Source organism: Somniosus microcephalus, chromosome 4 (genome assembly GCF_052327205.1).
Source record: "Somniosus microcephalus isolate GS21.2 chromosome 4, FLI_Smic_1.0, whole genome shotgun sequence".
Classification (NCBI taxonomy): Eukaryota; Metazoa; Chordata; class Chondrichthyes; order Squaliformes; family Somniosidae; genus Somniosus; species Somniosus microcephalus.
This window is the reverse complement of record NC_140990.1, coordinates 310,403,698-310,425,197: the sequence shown is the minus strand read 5'-3', so window position 1 is coordinate 310,425,197 and position 21,500 is coordinate 310,403,698. Positions and strand designations below refer to the sequence as shown.

General features: G+C 45.9%; 1 protein-coding gene across 4 annotated transcripts in view; it reads left to right on the top strand.

The window, feature by feature from the left end:
* Positions 1–5,591: 5,591 nt before the first annotated feature.
* The window catches only part of nmi (N-myc (and STAT) interactor), a 35,462-nt gene continuing 19,553 nt past the window's right edge, over positions 5,592–21,500 (top strand). Inside the window, exons 1-4 of one of the 4 annotated variants that reach the window (XM_085986714.1) lie at positions 5,592–5,845; positions 8,025–8,076; positions 15,733–15,822; positions 18,291–18,449. In XM_085986714.1, coding sequence (XP_085842840.1) covers positions 5,781–5,845; positions 8,025–8,076; positions 15,733–15,822; positions 18,291–18,449 — 366 coding nt within the window. In that variant the 5' untranslated portion in view covers positions 5,592–5,780. The other 3 variants (XM_085986715.1, XM_085986717.1, XM_085986716.1) reach the window with 3 other exon arrangements.

The window sequence follows — 21,500 nt, the reverse complement described above, 5'->3', positions numbered from 1 at the left end:
GACCTCGAGCGCGTGCGACTGCACAGGCAGCGCTTGCGCAGTGAACTTCGTGGATTTCATTCATGAAATCCGTGAGGTTAAGTCCTTAGAAGTTACACTTGAAAAAAGCAAGTGTAAAGTTGTTCATTGGCTGCGGAGGAAGATATATTTTATCGTGGAGCTTTTGAAATGCAATATTTTTGTTTGGGAAAGGGAGGGAAGTTATTTTAAGAAATTTTAAGTAAGTTTAAAAGTTTAAATTTTTTTTTTAAAAGGGTTTTCAGAACGGTAGGTAGAAGGAGCAATTGTGGCTGTGTGAATGGAATGTGAGAATGAGTTATGTATGTATGTCCACATATATTCCTTTACGTATATGTATGTATGTTTTATATTCCTTTACTAATGTGTATGAATGTATGTTTTTAATTATGATTTTCCAATAAGTTACTTTCTCTGAAAGTCATAATTAAATAATACATTCATACACATAAGTAAAGGAATATATACATAACACGCAAAGGAATATATACAGACATACATACTTTCAGAAGCTCCACGATAAGAAATATCTTCCTCCGCAGCCTCTGTAGCAACTGTACCCATGCTTTTTTCATGTGTAAGTTGTAATGACTGGACCTCACTGAAAGCATTAATGAAAGCGGCGAATTATACTGCGCACGCGCTGCCTGTGCAGTCGCGCGCGTTCTGCCTCTGAACCCCTTCGTTCAGAGGACAGGAAATGCCGGTTTTACCCACATGTACTGTGCATGCTGAAAACCGGCATTTCATCCGGCCAGATGCGTAAGTACCCCGACCGTACTAGCGCATTTGGAAGGGAATTATTGGGCCAACATTTTACATGTCAATAAAATAAAAAATTTAACAATTGCACGACTTGCCCCCTCGCATCTGCGACTGAGGGTCCAAGGAGGTGCATTGCGCAAGAGGTCATCATCGGACGTATCCTCACACTGTTCCCTTTGGGGAACTGTATGAAGTGGTGGAAGGATTTATGGCCGTGATTAACGCTCATTCCGTGACCGTAACCATCTTTGAACCAGCCATTAGGGTGGTTAGTCCTATGGCGGGAGGGTTTTACGGGCTCCCACAACCCATCTGGGGGGGGGGGGCCACCAACACCCACGGACGCAAGTACCCCGCTGGATGTCCACCCAGACTTTAAAGTTGGAGCTCCGACTCCACTTGCTGGGACTGTCTGGAGTGGGGTTCAAAACCCTACTCCTTCTGGCCCAGCGGCGGGGATGCTTACTGCTACGCAAAAGGCCCACTCCGCACAAAAGGTGACACCCATACGTTTCCTGCACCTTTTCCCTCCCCATGACTGGAGCCCTATGCTGCCATTTCACGTTGCTAATCGGATTGGGCCTTTGTCATAGCGGTAGGATCCCCGCCGCTGGGCCAGATCAGGGTAGGGTTTCGAACCCCGCTCCAGGCAGTCCCGGCAAGTGGAGTCGGAGCTCCGGCTCTAAATTCTGGGTTGACATCCAGTGGGATATTTGCGTCCGTGGGTGTGGGTGGCCCCCCCTCCTTGTATAGCTTGTGGGAGCCCGTAAAACCCTCCCGCCATAGGACTAACCGCCCTAATGGCTGGTTCAAAGATGGTTACGGTCACGGAATGAGCGTTAATCACGGCCATAAATCCTTCCACCACTTCATACAGTTCCCCAAAGGGAACAGTGTGAAGACACGTATGACGACGACATTGCTAAATAAATAAATGGAATTAAAAAAATTCTTTTAGGGCTTTTAAAAGTCTTTAAATTGCTTTAATTCTCTTTAAAACTACTTCAGATTACTCAAAATAATGTAAACATTTAAAAAAGTTTATAAAAGTTACCAAAATCTTCAAAAAACTTCCAAAAACCTATTTAAACTGCTGCTTTGCATGTAAAAAAGCAAAGCAGCTTGACAGAAACATTGGGGGCGTGTCCAGTGAAACTGAGACCTCAAGGGGCGTGTCTCACTTACACTGCACGCTCCTGGCTCCGCGCTGGCTGCACGCCTGGGCGGCGTGACGTCATACGCTGCCCGGGATTCTCCGTTTGGCTCTTCAACCTTGTTCATCTTCATTACTTTCAGTTTCCCTTCTCGTGTTTGATCAGGTATCCGCCAAGACTCGGTTTCACAGCCACATCATTTTCCTCAGCAACTGTCTCCGGTTCCGACTTACTCCACGTGGATTCCAACTAAACTTCCACCCTTCGTGCTTCGGATCCACCCAGGATTACAAATATCTCCAAGATATTCATCGTTCCTTGAACTACTGCTCTCGCCGCATCCTGAGATCCACGCTCAACGCCATGCGGCGCCACATGAACACACTCGACTTCTCTCTTCAGCAACACCGGCGCACTCTATCTCAAAGCTGTCCGGGTCCACAGTTCCATTTCATCCTTCGACTCATCCGACGCTTCAACAAAAAACTTTTCTTCTTCCTTTCCGATGTCAAGGATCGCAAGCTTCATCAACTCTTGGACACCAACGCCCCTCCGGAACCTTCTTCCCCTTCACTTTCCTCTGACCCCCCTTCTCCCAATCCCACCCCCTGCCGCGTTTTCACTATCCCCTCTGACCTTCCACTCTCTGACCCTGAACGATCAGCCCTCAGCAAAGGCCTGAGCTTCATCCCCTTACGCCCCCACCTCAATGAATTTCGAGCTCGGCACGATGTTGAGCTCTTTTTCCGCCGCCTTCGTCTCCGTGCCCACTTCTCTGGCCAGGAGTCTTCCCCCCGCACAACTGACCCTTTCTCCCGCTTGCAGAATTCCCGTTCTACCTGGACCCCTCCCCCTGGCCTCTTACCCTCTCTAGATCTATTCATCGCTAACTGCCGCCGTGACATCGGCCGTCTCCATTTCTCTGCTCCCCTCACTCACTCCAACCTACCTCCCTCTGAACTTGCAGCACTCCATTCTCTTAGATCCAACCCTGACATTGTCATTAAACCCGCTGACAAGGGTGGTGCTGTTGTTGTTTGGCGTACTGACCTCTACCTAGCGGAAGCTGAACGCCAACTCTCCGACACCTCCTCCTACCTCCACCTGGACCATGACCCCACTGCCGAACATCAAACCACCGTTTCCAAGACTGTCACTGACCTCATCTCCTCTGGAGATCTTCCCCCTGCTGCCACCAGCCTCATAGTTCCCCAACCCCGCACAGCCCGCTTCTACCTCCTTCCTAAGATCCACAAACAGGACTGCCCTGGTAGACCCATCGTTTCAGCCTGTTCTTGCCCTACAGAACTTATCTCTTCCTATCTTGACTCTATCTTTTCTCCCCTTGTCCAGTCTCTTCCCACCTACATCCGCGACTCTTCGGACGCCCTCCGCCACTTTAACAGTTTCCAGTTTCCTGGCCCCAACCGCTTCCTTTTCACCATGGACGTACAATCCCTCTACACCTCCATCCCCCACCCGGATGGCCTGAGGGCGCTCCGCTTCTTCCTTGAACAGAGGCCCGACCAGTCCCCATCCACCACGACCCTCCTCCGCCTGGCTGAACTTGTTCTCACATTGAACAACTTCTCCTTTAACTCCACTCATTTCCTCCAAATCAAAGGTGTTGCCATGGGTACCCGCATGGGTCCTAGCTATGCCTGCCTTTTCGTGGGCTATGTGGAACAATCTTTGTTCCAGTCCTACTCGGGTCCCCTCCCTCACCTCTTTTTCCGATACATTGATGACTGTATCGGTGCCGTTTCCTGCTCTCGCCCCGAACTTGACAATTTCATTCACTTTGCCTCCAATTTCCACCCTTCCCTCACCTTCACATGGTCCATCTCGGACTCTTCCCTTCCCTTCCTCGACTTCTCCGTCTCCATCTCTGGGGATAGGTTATCAACCAATATTCACTACAAGCCCACTGACTCCCACAGCTACCTGGACTACACTTCCTCCCACCCCGCTTCCTGTAAGGACTCTATTCCATTCTCCCAGTTTCTCCGCCTCCGCCGTATCTGCTCCGACGACGCCACCTTCCACACCAGTGCTTCAGACATGTCTTCCTTTTTCCGCAACCGAGGATTCCCCTCTACCGTGGTTGACACTGCCCTCGACCGTGTCAGTTCTATCTCCCGCACTTCTGCCCTCACCCCTGCCCCTCCCTCCTGGAACCACGATAGGGTTCCCCTTGTCCTCACCTTTCACCCCACCAGCCTCCACATTCAACGGATCATCCTCCGGCATTTCCGCTACCTCCAAAGTGATCCCACCACCAAACGTATCTTCCCCTCCCCTCCCCTTTCAGCATTCCGCAGGGACCGCTCCCTCCGAGACACCCTAGTCCACTCCTCTATCACCCCAAACAGCCCTTCCTCTTCGCCTGGCACCTTCCCGTGCAAGCGGAGGAGATGTAACACTTGCCCCTATACCTCCCCCCTTCCCACTGTCCAGGGCCCCAAACACCCCTTCCAGGTGAAACAGCGATTTACTTGTACTTCTCGCAATCTAGTATACTGTATTCGCTGCTCACGATGCGGTCTCCTCTACATTGGGGAGACCAAACGCAGATTGGGTGACCGCTTTGCGGAACACCTCCGTTCAGTCCGTAAGGGTGACCCCGAGCTTCCGGTCGCCTGTCATTTTAATTCACCGCTCCATTCCCACTCGGACCTCACCGTCCTTGGCCTCTTGTATTGTTCCACGGAAGCTCAACGTAAACTCGAGGAACAGCACCTCATCTTCCGATTAGGCAGTCTGCAGCCTTCCGGACTCAATATCGAGTTCAACAATTTCAGATCATAAGCTCGGCCCCCATTTCATTTTCTCTTGTAATTGTTCCACTCCTTTTCCCCCCCCCCCATTTCCTTTTGTTTCTCTCTCACACCTGGCAGCTATCTTTTGCCCTGCTAGTACACTTTACACCTAATCCCAGCCTATCACCATCTCGTCTAGCTTCTAATCTCTTTTACTTCTTTTGTTTCTTTTATTCTTTTGTCCGATCGCAGCCCTGCCTCCGATCTAGTTTCTTTTCTTTCCAGTTTTGAAGAAGGGTCCAACCCGAAACGTCAACTCAAATTTCTCTCCACGGATGTTGCCTGACCTGCTGAGTTTTTCCAGCATTTTCTGTTGTTAATCCGGGATTCTTCTTTCAGTTTCTGCAAGTGCAGGCTTCCCTGGAGCTGATCGGCAGGAGCGCGGGGTAAGTGCAAATACGGGGCTTGCACGCGCTGCAAGCCCCGTTCTGGAATTTCTGGCCCATCGTTCAAAAGGGAGTTGGATAAGGATCTGAAAGAAAAAAAAAATTGGAGGGCTACGAGGAAAGGGCGGGGGAGTGGGACTAGCTGAGGTGCTCTTGCAGAGAGCCGGCATGGGCTCGACGGGCCGAATGGCCTTCTTCCCTGCTGAAACCATTCTATGATTCTATGAATGTGGCAGTACAGTATGTGAAACCTAAGCAGGAACAACGGGCTACACTGCACTTCCTGGTGTCATTTTTCAATAACCATTGAATAGGGCTGCTCTTCCATCTAACTACAAATAGTAATTTTTAGGCTCATGTTTAAATGGATTTGTAAGCTGTGTCATTGGTACTGATCAGTTCAATACTGGCAGTTTAGGCGTATACTTGGTGGGGAATGAAAATTGGGCAAATTTGTCTGCCTTTTAAAATAAACAAGTAACAGTTGGCAGTCAGGTCAGGTGACTTCCAGTAAAGCGGCATTCTGGAAAGTGAAAGTAAATTGAGAGCAAAGAGTGGAACGAGCCCATGTGAACAACTGGAATCGGCAAAGAAATCATCAGGTCGAATATTAAATCGCCGTTCGCTGCTTCACCTCAATGCAGCGAGCTGATCGGAACGCGGGTTTGTTTCATTCTCACACTGCAGTCTTGGGATGTGAGAGGTAAGAGAACTGAACCTGGGCTCCACCGATCCCCAAAGTGCCTCAGATACTGCTGGCTAAAACACGGGCTCGATTTACACAACAACAGGGCCAAGAGTCAGTATTCAGAGGAGAAATTAAGAATTATTATGTGAGGTTGTAATGATTTTGGTGTTTCTGTTTTTAAGATAATTTGAGGTCTTAACTCTTTAAAAATAACTGAAGAGTTACTTTCGGTTTTAAATGTGCAGCGCGTTTCTTTATATATTCGATGTTTTTGTGTTTTTTTATATATATATTTAAAAATATCGATATTTTAACACTTTCTCGGTTGTAGGATGTTTGGTTGCAGTTTGATGCTAGATAAATGATGTTTCACTGTGTCAACGGGTTGATCTTTATATTAAAATATATCACGCCTTTTTTTTATTCGTTCATGGGATGTGGGCCTCGCTGGCAAGGCCAGCATTTATTGCCCATCCCTAATTGCCCTTGAGAAGGTGGTGGTGAGCCGCCTTATTGAACTGCTGCAGTCCATGTGGTGAAGGTACTCCCATAGTGCTGTTAGGGAGGGAGTGCCGGGCTTTTGACCCAGTGATGATGAAGGAATGGCAATGTACTTTAAGTCAGGATGGTGTGTGATTTGGAGGGGAAGGTGGTGATGTTCCCATGCGCCTGCTGCCCTTGTCCTTCTAGGTGGTAGAGGTCGCCGGTTTGGGAGGTGCTGCCGAAGAAGCCTTGACAGTTGCTGCAGTGCATCTTGTAGATGGTACACACTGCAGCCACGGTGCACCAATGGTGGATGAAGTGAATGTTTAAGGTGGTGGATGGGGTGCCAATCAAGCGGACTGCTTTGTCTTGGATGGTGTTGAGCTTCTTTAGTGTTGTTGGAGCTGCACTCATCCAGGCAAGTGGAGAGTATTCCATCACACTCCTGACTTATGCCTTGTAGATGATGGAAAGGCTTTGAGGAGTCAGGAGGTGAGACACTCGCCGCAGAATACCCAGCCTCTGACCTGCCCCTGTTGCCATGGTATTTATGTGGCTGGTCCAGTTAAGGTCTGGTCAATGATGACCCCCAGGATGTTGATGGTGGGGGATTCGGCAATGGTAATGCCGTTGAATGTCAAGGAGCAGTGGTAAGACGCTCGCTTGTTGGAGATAGTCATTGCCTGGCACTTGTGTGGCGCGAATGTTACCTGCCACTTATCAGCCCAAGCCTGAATGTCATTCAGGTCTTGCTGCATTCAGGCATAGACTGCTTCATTATCTGAGGAGTTGCGAATGGAACTGAACACTGTGCAGTCATCAGCAAACATCCCCACTTCTGACCTTTATAATGGAGGGAATGTCATTGATGAAGCAGCTGAAGATGGTTGGGCCTAGGACACTGCCCTGAGGAACTCCTGCAGCGATGTCCTGGGGTGGTGATGATTGACCTCCAACCACCACAACAATCTTCCTTTGTGCTAGTTATGACTCCAGCCAATGGAGAGTTTTCTCCCCCGATTCCCATTGATTTCAGTTTTACAAGGGCTCCCTGATGCCACACTCAGTCAAATGCTGCCTTGATGTCAAGGGCAGTCACTCTCACCTCACCTGTGGAATTCAGCTCTTTTATTCATTTTTGGTCCAAGGCTGCAATGAGGCCCTGACGAATATGATTAGATGTATAGCCAATAAGGAGATTTGGGGTTTTCCCTCGTGGTGCTACTAACCCCCTGGTACCTCGCTCATGTGGCCATTACCTTGAGTGAGCCTTGACCAGGACTAGTGATAACTTTGGGAAATAACAACAGAAAATGCTGGAAAAACTCAGCAGGCCAGGGCAGCATCCATGGAGAGAGAAATAGAGTCAACATTTCAGGTCGATGACCCTTCGTCAGAACTTTGGGGACATGGCAGCTGAGCCTAGTCCTGGCCAAATTCTCTTCTTGACCATAGCTTCCACCAGAAATCAGATATCATTGTCAGTTAGTGGGTTGTTGAATCTAGTTCCACATGGACAGACAGAATTATCCTTTCCAGTCGGGACTCGATTTGAACCCAAATCCCAGAGCTGAAAGGCCATTGCTTAACCTACTGGTAACAGATTTCCCCTTGGAAGCATAATTATAATATCATATCACACATGCTCTATATAACAAAATGAAATTAATATTTATGTAAATTAATGTTGTTATCTCTCTTTGATGAACAGAGATATGAATCAGCATGACAAACCCCAGTCTCTATCTGCAGCCTCACAATCTGTAAGTATGATATCAAAAAATATATGGTGTTAAATCCAGTTTCATGGAATCAAAAGCCCACCTCTTTGCAAGCTTTGCATACATCCAGATTACCTATACATCAACTTTTCTGAGCACAATGTAAAGACATCAGAACAGAAATGGAAGCCCATGGGATTAAAGGGGCCGTAGCAGCATGGATATAAATTTGGCAGAGGGATAGAAAACAGAGAGTTGCGGTGAATGGCTGTTTTTTGGACTGGAGTGAGGTATAGAGTGACGTTCCCCAAGGTTCAATACAAGGACCACTGCTGTTTTTGATATACATTAATGACTTGGACTTAGAGGTTCAGGGCACAAATTTGCAGATGACTGGAAACTTGGAAGTGTAGTAAACAGTGAGGAAGATAGTAATAGACTTCAAGAGGCTGGTGGAATGAGTAGACACATGGCAGATGAAATTCAATGCAGAAAAGTGTGAGGTGATACATTTTGGTAGGAAGAATGAGGAGAGACGATACGTGCTAAATGGTACAATTTTAAAGGGGGTGCAAGAAGAGAGAGACCTGGGGGTGTTTGTGCACAAATCTTTGAAGGTGGCAGCACAGGGTGTGGATGGAGAGCAAGATCGACCCTCCCCTTTAAGAACTGGCCAGCGTCAGTGTGCCTGTGTTCCATTGCAGAAGGGCTTGCCATCATTTTCCAATCTTCCCTAGATACGGGGGAGGTGCCTGAGGATTGGAAAGTGGCAAATGTGACACCATTGTTCAAGAAAAGGTTTAAGGACAATCCTAGAAACTATAGGCCGGTCAGTTTAACATCTGTGGTGGGTAAAGTTTTAGAAACAATAATCAAGGAAAAAATTAACAGGCACTTGGAGAGATTTAAGCTAATTAAGGAGAGCCAACATGGATTTGTAAAAGGCAGATCATGTTTAACTAATCTAATTGAATTTTTTGATGAAGTAACAGAGAGGATTGATGAAGAGAATGCAATGGATGTTGTCTACCTGGATTTTATGTAAGAAATCACACAACACCAGGTTATAGTCCAACAGCTTTATTTGAAATCACAAGCTTTCGGAGCGCTGCTCCTTCTTCAGGTGAAGTGGAGAAATGCATAAAGACACAGCTTATATAGTCAGAGAATCATGTCAGATGTTTACAGGTAACCTTTCCAACTGCCATTTATCGCACCTCGGCAGAGAGATAATCACAGCAGTCAAAGGTGTGAATGGTGTCCAAACAGGTCAGTCAGGGAAACATTACATCAAAGAACAATGAGGTGGGGTCACAAGGGGTCAAATATTGCAGATGCTGGGGTCTGTATGAAAAACAAAAAAACAGACAAAAAACATTTTTTTTGGCTGGAAATCACAGCAGGTCCAGCCGCATCTGTGTAGAGAGAACAAGCCAATGTCGACTCGAGTCTGGATGACCCTGCATCAGGTGGGGTTACATGTAGCGTGACATGAACCCAGGCGCAAACATCACGACGCCTGGGTGCTAGTTGCTTTGTGCCCAACGGGAAACGCAAAGCAACCAAATTTTCCCCCCATAGAGTCATAACGGCACATAAGGAGGCCATTCGGCCCATTGAGTCCATGCCGGCTCTCTGTAGAGCAATCCAGTCACACTCATTCCCCCGCTCTGTCCCCGTAGCCCTGCAAGTTTATTTCCCTCAAGTGCCTATCCAGTTTCCCCTTGAAAACATTGAGTGTCTCCGCTTCCACCACTTCCGTCGGCAGCGAGTTTCACACCACTCGCTGCGTAAAAAAGTTTTCCCTCACATCCCCCTGTATCTCTTGCCCAAAACCTTAAATCTGTGTCCCCTACTCCTTGTACCATCAACTACTTGGAACAGCCTTTCCCCATCTAGCCTATCCAAACCCGTCATAATCTTGTACACCTCTATCGAATCATCCCTCAACCTCCTTTGCTCTAATGAAAACAAATCCAGCTTCTCCAACCTGTCCTTGTAGCTAAGATCCCCCATCCCCGGAACCATTCTGGTTAATCTCCTTTGCACCCTCTCAAGGGCCTTCACATCTTTCCTAAAGTGTGGTGACCAGAACTGGATGCAATACTCCAGTTGTGGCCTAACCAGTGCTTCATAAAGGTTCAGCATAACTTCTCTACTTTTGTACTCAATACCTCTATTTATGAAGCCCAAGATCCCATATGCTTTGCTAACCACTCTCTCAATATGTCCCGCCACCTTCAGGGACCTATGCACATTAACTCCCAAGTCCCTCTGTCTCTGCACACTCTTTAAAACTGTGCCATTAAGTGTATATTGCCTCTTCCTGTTCCTTCTGCCAAAATGCATCACCTCACACTTCTCTGTATTAAATTCCATCTGCCACTTGTCTGCCCATTCTACTAGTCTTTCTATGTCCTGTTGCAGTCGATTGGCATCATCCCCACTCTTTGCCACACCCCCAAGTTTGGTGTCATCGGTAAATTTAGAAATTCTACTCTGTATTTCAATATCCAGGTCATTTATATATCAAAAAAAGCACTGGCCCCAGCACTGACCCTTGGGGAACACCACTGTCTACCATCCTCCAGTCTGAAAAACAGCCATTTACCACAACTCGCTGTTTTCTGTCCTTAAGCCAATTCCTTATCCAAGCTGCCACTGACCCACCTATTCCATGAGCCTCAATTTTGTTAACCAGCCTTCTATGTGGTACTTTGTCAAACGCCTTCCGAAAATCCAGGTAGACAACATCCATTGCATTCCCTTCATCAATCCTCTCTGTTACTTCATCAAAAAATTCAATTAGATTAGTTAAACATGATCTGCCTTTTACAAATCCATGTTGGCTCTCCTTAATTAGCTTAAATCTCTCCAAGTGCCCGTTAATTTTTTCCTTGATTATTGTTTCTAAAACTTTACCCACCACAGATGTTAAACTGACCGGCCTATAGTTTCTAGGATTGTCCTTACACCTTTTCTTGAACAATGGTGTCACATTTGCCACTTTCCAATCCTCAGGCACCTCCCCCGTATCTAGGGAAGATTGGAAAATGATGGCAAGCCCTTCTGCTATCTCCTCCCCCAATTCCCTTAGCAACCTGGGATGCAAGCCATCTGGACCAGGTGACTTGTCCACTCTAAGCATACCCAGTCTTTCTAGTACACCCTGTCTAGCACTTTTCACTCCTTCCATTGCTTCTACCTTTTCCACTTCTACTGATAATTTGTCAGCATCCACCTCCTTAGTAAACACCGATACAAAGTACTCATTGAGTATTCTAGCCTTGCCCTGTGCCTCTAAGCATATATCACCTCCTTTGTCCCTAATAGGTCCCACCCCGCAACTTACTACCCTCTTACTGTTTACATGCCGGTAGAAGATTTTTGGGTTCCCTTTTATGTTAACTGCCATTCTACTCTCATATTCTCTCTTTGCCAATCTTATTTTCATCTTCATTTCCCCTCTCAACTTATTGTATTTGGTTTGGTTCTTCCTTGAAGGATTTACCTGACATTCAACATACACCCTCTTTTTTTGTTTCATCGTCGTCTCAATATCCCTCGTCATCCAAGGACCCCTTGCTTTGGTTCCCTTACCCTTTCCTCCTCTTGGAATGTACCTAGCCTGTACTTGGAACATCTCCTCCATTATAGATCACCCATTGCTCCATTACAGTTTTTCCTGTCAGTCTTTGGTTCCATTTTTACCCTGGCTAGATCCTTTTGCATCCCATTGAAGTTAGCCCTATTCCAGTTTAGAAATTCCACTCTAGATTGTTCCTTGCTCCTCTCCATTGCTAATCTAATTCTTATGATACAATGATACAAAATTATTACAGGGCTTGAAAGGGTGGATGCTGGGAGAATGTTTCCCTTGGCTGGGGAGTCTAGAACCAGGGGCCACAGCCTCAGGATAAAGGGTAGGCCATTCAGGACTGAGACGAGAAGAAATTTCACAGAGGGTGGGGAATCTTTCGAATTCTCTACCCCAGAGGGCTGTGGAGGCTCAGACATTGTGTATATTCAAAACAGAAGTCGATAGATTTCTGACTAGTAAGGGCATCAAGGGATATGGCGATAAGGCCGGTGAATGGAATTGAGGCAGAAGATCAGCCATGATCTCATTGAATGGCGGAGCAGGCTCGAAGGGCCTACTCCTGCTCCAATTTCTTATGTTCTTATGATCACTCGTACCCAAGTGTTCTCCCACAGACACTTGATCGACCTGGCCCACCTCATTCCCCAGCACCAGATCCAGCAATGCCTCCTTCCTAGTTGGGCCAAGAACATACTGGTCAAGGAAATTCTCCTGAACACATTTCAGAAATTCCTTCCCCTTCTTTCCCTTTACCCTAGCATTATCCCAATCGATATTTAGGTAATTAAATTCCCCCAATATCACCACTCTATAGCTCTTGCATGTCTCTGCAATTTCCCTGCCGATTTCCTCTTCTACCTCCCTCTCATTATGAAGGCTTTGGTAGGATAAAGAAGATATTTACTAGAATGCTTCCAGGAATGAGGGATTACAGTTACATGGATAGACTGGAGATGCTGGGGTTGTTCTCCTTGGAGCAGAAAAGACTAAGAGGAGATTTGTTAGAGGTGTTTAATATCATGAAGGGTTTAGACAGAGTAAATAAAGAGAAACTGTTTCCAATATTGGTAACAAGAGGGTACAGATTTAAGGTGATTGGTGAAGTTCAACACAGATAAATGTGAGGTTGTAGGAGTCTACGTACTCCTAGCAAAAAATACTCGGAGAGGTTCAACAGAAAAGGTTTAATTGTTGAGGCTGCATGCTGAACACAAAATGGAGTCAGAGACTACACAAAGTACGACTGCCTTTCATCAGTGCACAGCTTCGACTGCTCCTCCCCCGCTCTGGGCTTAACTATGTTGCAGATCGAGTTTCTTAAAGGTGTGATCCTTCTTAAAGGCATGACGCCTGATTTATAGTCTACGGACCGGAAAGCGGATTGTGTCCTTTCTGTGATCGGTACGCCACAAGGTATTACATTTTGGTAGGAAGAATAGGGAGGTCATTTATCACTTGGAGGGTGCAAGTCTGGGTGGGGTAGAGGAACAAAGGGATCTAGGAGTACAAATACACAAATCACTAAAAGTTGCGACACAGGTTAGCAAGGCCATAAAAAAAGCAAACCAAGTACTAGGGTTTATTTCTAGTGGGATAGAATTGAAAAGTAGTGAAGTTATGCTAAACCTGTATCGAACCTTGGTTAGACCACACTTAGAGTACTGTGTGCAATTCTGGTCGCCATATTATAAAAAAGAATATAGAGGCACTGAGAGGGCGCAGAGAAGATTTACAAGGATGATACCAGAAATGCGAGGGTATACATATCAGGAAAGGATGAACAGGCTGGGTCTCTTTTTTCTCTTGAAAAAAGAAGACTGAGGAGAGACCTAATAGAGGTCTTTAAATAAATTTATGAAAAATTTTGATAGAGTGGATACCGAGAAAATATTTCCACTTGTGGGTTAGAGCATAACTAGAGGCCATCAATATAAGATAGTCACCAAGAAATCAAATAGGAAATTCAGAAGAAACTTCTTTACCCAGAGAGTGGTGAGAATGTGGAACTCGCTACCACAGGGAGTGGTTGAAGCAAATAGTATAAATGCATTTAAGGGGAGGCTAGACAAGCGTATGAGGGAGGAGGGAATAGAAGGTTACGCTGATAGATTTAGATGAGGAAAGATGGGAGGAGGCTCGTGTGGAGCATACACGTCAGGATGGACTGGTTGGGCTGAATGGCCTGTTTCTGTGCAGTATATCCTATGTAAGCCTATGTAAAAGAACCAGAGGTGACATGAGAACATACGAACATATAAGAGCAACAACAACATCAACTTGTATTTATATAGCGCCTTTAACACAGTAAAACATCCCAAGATGCTTCACAAGAGTAGTATAAGACAAAAAATTTGACACCGAGCCACATAAGGAGAAATTAGGGCAGTTGACCAAAAGCTTGGTTAAAGAGGTAGGTTTTAAGAAGTGTCTGAAAAGAGGAAAGAGAGGTAGAGAGGCGTAGAGATTTAGGCAGGGAATTCCAGAGCTTAGGGCCTAGGCAACAGAAGGCACGGCCACCACTGGTTGAGCGATTCTAATCAGTGATGCTCAAGAGGGCAGAATTAGAGGAGCGCAGATATCTGGGGGGGGGGGGGGGGGGATTGTGGGGCTGAAGGAGATTACAGAGATAGGGGGGGGGGATTGTGGGGCTGAAGGAGATTACAGAGATAGGGAGGGGCAAGGCCATGGAGGGATTTGAAAACAAGGATGAGAATTTTGAAATCAAGGGGTTGCTTAACCGGGTGCCAATGTAAGCCAGCGAGCACAGGGGTGATGGGTGAACGGGACTTGGTGCGAGTTAGGACAGGAGTAGGTCATGCAGTCCCTCGAGCCTGCTCCGCAATTCAATAAGATCGTTGCTGACCTTCTACATCAACTCCACTTTCCCGCCCTATCCTCGTATCCCTTGATTTCCTTAGTGCCCAAAAATCTATTGATCTCAGTCTTGAATATACTTAACGACTGAGCATGCACAACCCTCTGGGTAGAGAATTCCAAAGATTCACTGCTCTCTGAGTGAAGAAATTTCTCCTCATCTCAGTCATAGAATTATAGAAACTTACGCACAGAAGGAGGCCATTTAGCCCATCATGTCTGTGCTGGCCGAAAAAGAGCTATCCAGCCTAATTCCACGTTCCGGCTCTTGGTCCATAGCCCTGTAGGTTACGGTACTTTAAATGCATATCCAAGTACTTTTTAAATGTGATGAAGGTTTCTGCCTCTACCACCCTCTGGGTGAAAAAAGATCTCCTCAACTCCCCTCCAATCCTTCTACCAATTACTTTAAATTTATGCCCCCTGGTTATTGACCTCTCTGCTGAGCGAAATAGGTCCTTCCTATCCATTCTATTTATGCCCCTCATAATTTTATACATCTCAATTAAGTCTGCCCTCAGCTTCCTCTGTTCCAAAGAAAACAACACTAGCCTATCCAATCTTTCCTCCTAACTAAAATTCTCCCGTCCTGGTAACATCTTCGTAAATCTCCTCTGTACCCTCTCAAGAGCAATCACTGTCCTAAATGACCGGCCCCTTCTCCTGAGGCTATGACCCCTAGTTCTAGACTCTCCAGCTAGGGGAAACAGCCGCTCTGTCAAGTCCTCTAAGAATTTTATACATTTCAGTGAAATCACCTCTCATTCTTCTAAACTCCAGAGAATATAATCCCATTTTACTCAATCTCTCCTCATAGGACAACCCTCTCTCATCCCAGGAATCTATCTAGTGAACCTTTGTTGCACACCACCTAAGGCCAGTATATCTTTCCTTAGTTAAGGAGACCAAAACTGTACACAGTACTCCTGGTGTGGTCTCACCAAAGTCCTGTATAATTGCAGCAAGACTTCCTTACTCTTATACGCCAACCCCCTTGCAATAAAGGCTAACATACCATTTGCTTTCCTAATTCCTTGCTGTATCTGCATGTTCTGTGATTCACATACAGGGACACTCAAATCCCTGTTTAAAATTCATGTTTAAAATATGAACAGAAAGTATTGGTTATCAATACCTGAAAGAGAAAGATACATTAATGTTTTGGGGGGAACCCTTCATAAGAACTCTGTCTCTCACTAATGTTTCTCTGGTTGGTCTTTCAGGAATTTGAAGTTATTCAACCTAATGGTCAGAACAATGGGAATCTTTCAGAAGAACTTCAGCAAGCAAAGGAAGAGTTACAGATATGGCAGGTACAGCATATCTGTCAGCAGCTCCTGTAACTTGACCACCTGGCCTTATCTTGCTGTGGTTCTAGATTGAGCTCCACGCAGTCACAAGACCAACTCAGTGGGAACCAGTGGTGCAGCATTAATGGCTGGAAGGGGAAATTGGGCCTTGGAGTCATGAGCAGGTTTGGAGTTCTCCTCAACAAAGATCAGATAAACTTTGACTGATTTTATCCATTTGTTGTGATCTTGTAGTCACAACTGATTCCACATAAATGCAACTGAGATTTTTACTCAAGTCACATTTAAGAGTTAAAAAAGTGAATTTCTCTTATGAGGGCAATTGACTCTCCACAATTTAAAGCACTTATGAATAGTCCTGTTATACACAAGCAATTTCAAAAAAATACACTTTCCAATTTGAAATAGTTGGACTGCTTTTAGCTACCCATACGAAGTGAAATTGTGTTGTGTGATATTGGTGACAAAGACACTAATGTGTTTATTTGAAATTATTAGCCTCTTTAAAAATAAATAATATCTGACAAAGAAGTTTCATATATGAATATAATAATACATTAGTTACCAATATCGCACATTATCGAGTCATACGGTACAGTAGGAGGCCATTCAGCCCATCAAGCTATCCAATTAGCCTCACTCACCTGCTCTTTCCATATAGCTTTGAAAATTATTCCTTTTCAAGTATATATCCAATTCCTTTTTGAAAGTTACTATTGAATCTGCTTCCACCACCCTTTCAGGCAGTGTATTCAACTCACAACTCACTGCATAAAAAATTTCTCCTCATCTTCCCTATGATTTCAACAGTGATGATAACACTAACAAAACCAAAACAGTTAATAATGCATTATTTGCAGTGGTGAGACTGGGAGTACAGATAGAGTACAGTTCAAACCAGTGTTTGACTGGTTTTTTAGCCATCTGATCTCTGAGGTGTGTTCCATCTGTGTAGCCTTTATAATAATTTTTTATCTTCCATGCAATTCTTCTGCTGGGCCACTCTCTAATGTCACTTGGAGAGCATCCTTGAGCAGCTAATTTAAAAGAAAGGTAAACCATGACTCCCACGGGACCCAGCCTGAGAGTTAATCCAGAGCCATCAAACCCTGAAAAACATGTTACTGTCTCGGTTCTCTAATTTCCCAAGGTCAAATCACTCCAGATTAGTTCTCATGCCACTCCGAAGCCCCAGTCTAATTGATTTCAGTGGACCATCTCTACGATTCTTTCTACCAGTAATGTCAAAGAGCAGCCTAGCATAGAGAAGACCTGATATAGTAGACCTACATGGTTTAAAAAAAAAGTAATTTTATTAAAAAAATGTCAACAAACATTATTGTGGCAGTTTTTTGCATATTTGAAAAATTATGGTGGTGGGACTTTGTACAAAAATACTCCACTCAGACTTTTTCTGTAAGAATATCTTTACATCCTACAACGTGCACAGATACTTAAGAATTCTGGCCTGGTCCTCAATGGCCTTCCCTCTCTGAAAATGCAGATATTCTGCTTGAGGTTGAAAGTGGAGATCAAGGCTCACACTGAGCTTTCCACCTAATGAATAGAGACATGATACACCTCTACCAACATCTGTGGATGAAATACAACCCAAAGGACCGAAACATCTGCAGATAGTTCCAAGTGAAGTGCTTTTATGCTTGGCCAGAAAAGGATTTCCAGACCTCTACCTCAACTAGGGGTAATCCTCCGCTCAAGCATCCACGCACAATGACAAATATCCCTCTTTCACATGACCGTCACGTCTTTTGAGTCCACAGCGTGGATAGATGGGAGAAGGGCGCAAGGGGAAACTAATTGTAGGACAATGGGTGGCAATAACGTCATCTGCAGTAGGCTGAGGGAGGGGCACGTTGAATTATTGTACAATACATATGAGACCATATCTACCTTTACAGTTAGGATATAGGAGTCGCAGCAGAGTGCTGGAAGAACTGAAGAGCAGGGGGTGATATATTTCATGTACTGAACTTATCCAGTTATCCAATATTAATGGGAAGAAGTCCTAGAAGTTATTGGAAGAAATTGTGGAGATAAAAGGGGATCGACATCTGCGAACGTTGACCACTTTGTCCTCCGAGAAGCTCCAGCGGATCCCAGACAACTTGTTTGTCAGGTTGTTTTCTCTTTATGTTTAACAGATGCATCCCATTCTCCTGGTGCCTCCTGGACATCCAATCGCATCGGTAAAATTTGGTCATTGCTCCTCTGGATAATAGTCCCAGTGATGATAATCGTGCACTCACTTCACCCAGGCTACATTAATGGGGTGAAATATTCTCCTCTTAATTTCAGCAAAGAAAAATTGAGTACAAAATTTAGTTTCAGCCATTCAATTGGATAAATAGTCATAGAAGTTCTAAAAATGAGTTTTAATATATACTTTAAAAATTGTCATTGATTTAGTAGGTGCTTCAGAAGTTACTATTGTGCCTTGTCTTTTTGAATAGAGGAAAATAGACAAGGTAGAAAAAGAAAAATCAGATTTAATTTGTGAAAAACTGGATGCGGATACGAGGAAGAAAGAAACTGTTAGTCTCCTTTCCAAGCTGAATAATGAACAGGAGAGGCTCCAGACCAAATTTCAAAAGGCAGAGCAATTCTTCAAGGTAAGAAGTGATTTTTGAATGGAACTTTGTTTTTTCAGACACAACCTTAAGGCTAGAAAGCCTGATGGGCGAATTTCAGATATGAATGTTTAACCACTCATATTACACTCCTGTGTGTGCTATTATTAGACAATAACTGTTTAAATAGGTTCAATGCCTGCTTAAAAAGAGCATATGTACATACCAAGGCCTGAACATTCTTCTGGGGTGGGTTAGCCACCAGGGGAAGTTCAGGGTGGGACATCAGCCTTCTGCCCCGACCCCACCGTGACCCCAGCCCATTTTCCTAGGTGGTGAGTCATTGGCCGGAATTTTCTTTGGGGAGGCAGGTTGAGGGCGGGGGGCATCCGAGGTGGGCAGGAAACCCAGGAGGCTGGAGGATCGTGACTGGACTCATCATCATCGTGGGGGGGGGGCGGGCGGGCGGGAGAGGACTGCGAATGCGATTGGAGGCCTCGTGGGCGGGGGGCTCCGATCGCGGGGGGCGGGTTAAGCAGGGACCTTGGATCCAGGGGGTAGGTATAAAGCCACTTAACTCCCTGATGCAGCAGTCTCCACCTTGGTTTAACTGCCAGGTTTCACAAATTGTGTGAAACCTGTCCACAGGCAGTTAAATTCAAAATGGAGAGGAAAATAGAGGCTTCCAGCCTCATTACAGTATTTAAATTGAGGTAACGCCCCCTGGGAGCGGGTTGGTCGCCTGCCCCGCCCGTCCCGCCTCTGAGAAAACTTCAAGTGGGCGGGTTGGAGGCGGGATCAGGTCGGGATTCACATTTTTAACAGTTTAACTGCCTCCACGCTCCAAACCCACCTGTTTTTTAATGGAAAAATTCCGCCCATTGGTTCTGCAAGGTGGGGTCCCACAATATCCCCGTCACCAAGTGGGAGTCTACAGCTGCCGGGCTGCAACATTTATCGGTGCAGCGTTTTCAAGGCTTTAAAGGGAACCAAAGCACCCTGAAGATCAGCTAATAATTTTTCTTTTAGGCCTTGAACTGGGCCAATGCCTTTCATAGAATCATAGAATGGTTACAACACAGAAGGAGGCATTCGGCCAGTTGAGCCCATGCCGGCTCTCTGCAACAGCACTTCAGCTAGTCCCATTCCCCTGCCTTGCCCCCGTAGCCCTGCAAATATTTTTCCTTCAGGTACTTATCCAATTCCCTTTTGAAAGCCACAATTGAGTCTGCCGCCACCACCCTTTCAGGCAGTGCATTCCAGCCCTGGTGGCCTGCATAAAAAAGTTTTTTCTTGCGTCGCCTTTGGTTCTTTTGACATTCACCTTAAATCTGTGTCCTCTGGTTCGCGACCCTTCTGCCAATGGGAAAAGTTTCTCTCTATCTACTCTGTCTAGACCTCTCATGATTTTGAAAACCTCTGTCAAATCTGCTCTAAGGAGAACAACCCCAGCTTTTCTAGTCTATCCATGTAACAGATGTCCCTCATCCCTGGAATCATTCTCTTAAATCTTTTCTGCACCCTCTCTAAGGCCTTCACATCCTTCCTAAAGAGCGGTGCCCAGAATTGGACACAGTACTCCAGTTGAGGCCGAACCAGCTTTTTATAAAGGTCCATCATAACTTCTTTGCTTTTGTACTCTGTGCTTCTATTTATGAAGCCCAGGATCCCGTATGCTTTTTTAACCTGCCCTGCCGCCTTCAATGATTTGTGCACATATACCCCAGGTCTCTCTGTTCATGCACCCTCTTTAGGATTGTAGCCTTTAGTTTATGTTGCCTCTCCTCATTCGTCCTACCAAAATGTAATACTTCCTACTTTTCTGTGTTAAATTTTATCTGCCACATGTCCGCCCATTCCACCAGCCTGTCCATGTCTTCTTGAAGTCTATCACTATCCTCCTCACTGTTCACTATACCTCTTAAGTTTTGAGTCATCTACAAATTTTGAAATTGTGTCCTGTACACCCAAGACCAAGTCATTAATATATATCAAGAAAGCAGTGGCCCTAGTACTGACCTAGAGAGGCAATGGTGGCCATTACCAGGCCTTATCCCTCCAAAAGAACGTTCAGCAGGCCTTCCATTGATTTCTCCAGTTCTACTGCTACCCCTTGCTTGGGGTCTCTGGGGTTGGCAACAGTAGCAGGAAAAAGCAGGCAAATTGGGTAGATTCTGGCACCACCACACTGCTATCAATCATTTGCATGCGGTGGGATGGGGACGGAACAGTTGCTCACGTTCCCTGCTTGAGTGGGGGCCGGAAAATCAAGGACAGTGCTGGTAGGGGCAGGGAAGGGAGGGAGTGAGATAGATGGTATCTCTTTGGAATCCAGGTAGCTCTGAGGTGAACAGGTAGCAGTGGAAGTTAGGAACCAAGTGAATCCTCTGACAGACTGGAAGCCAATAGCTAAGTCAGGCAGGTCCACAGTACTCCAGAGAACTATTGATGAATGACCAGCCAACCTGGTTTACTAATAGAATGAGGAGTAGGCATGTCATTGGGAGCCAGGATTCTGCCCATTTCAACTCCAATAATTCTACAGTGCTCTAATAGATAGTGGTCTTGGCAAAACAAGCAGTGGGAAGTTCAACCTGTACTCTATGCTGGTAGGCTGTGCACTGTTAGCTGGTTAAACTCCAGGGGGGAAAAATTCGGTTGATTTGCGCCTCCTGTTAGCGCCCTATGAGGGCGCTAACGGGGCGCAAATCAACTAGCGCCTGGGCGTGGCACCGCTAACGCCTCCTGCGAAATTTAGCGGCGGTGGTAACCGTTAGCGCCCCGCAGCGCTGCACTTCCGGCGATGACATCATCGCCATGATCAGCACCCCACTCGCGCCCCGGCTGCGATCTTCGGTAGCGCCTGCTGACTTACCGTCGGACGCTATGTCCGACAGGGTCAGGGGGGCCTAACTGCGGCCGGGGCGGCGCAAATTAAAGGGATGGTGCCGGGCGGCCATTTCTGTTGCTGGCCGCCTGCTAGCACCTGCCCGCTTTTCCATCCCCAGCCTTCTGTTCAGTCCTCTTGCGGAGTGCCGGCTGCGCTCTGTGAGCCCGGCACTTCTCTTGAGTGCCGGGCTCTTTTGCCGTCGC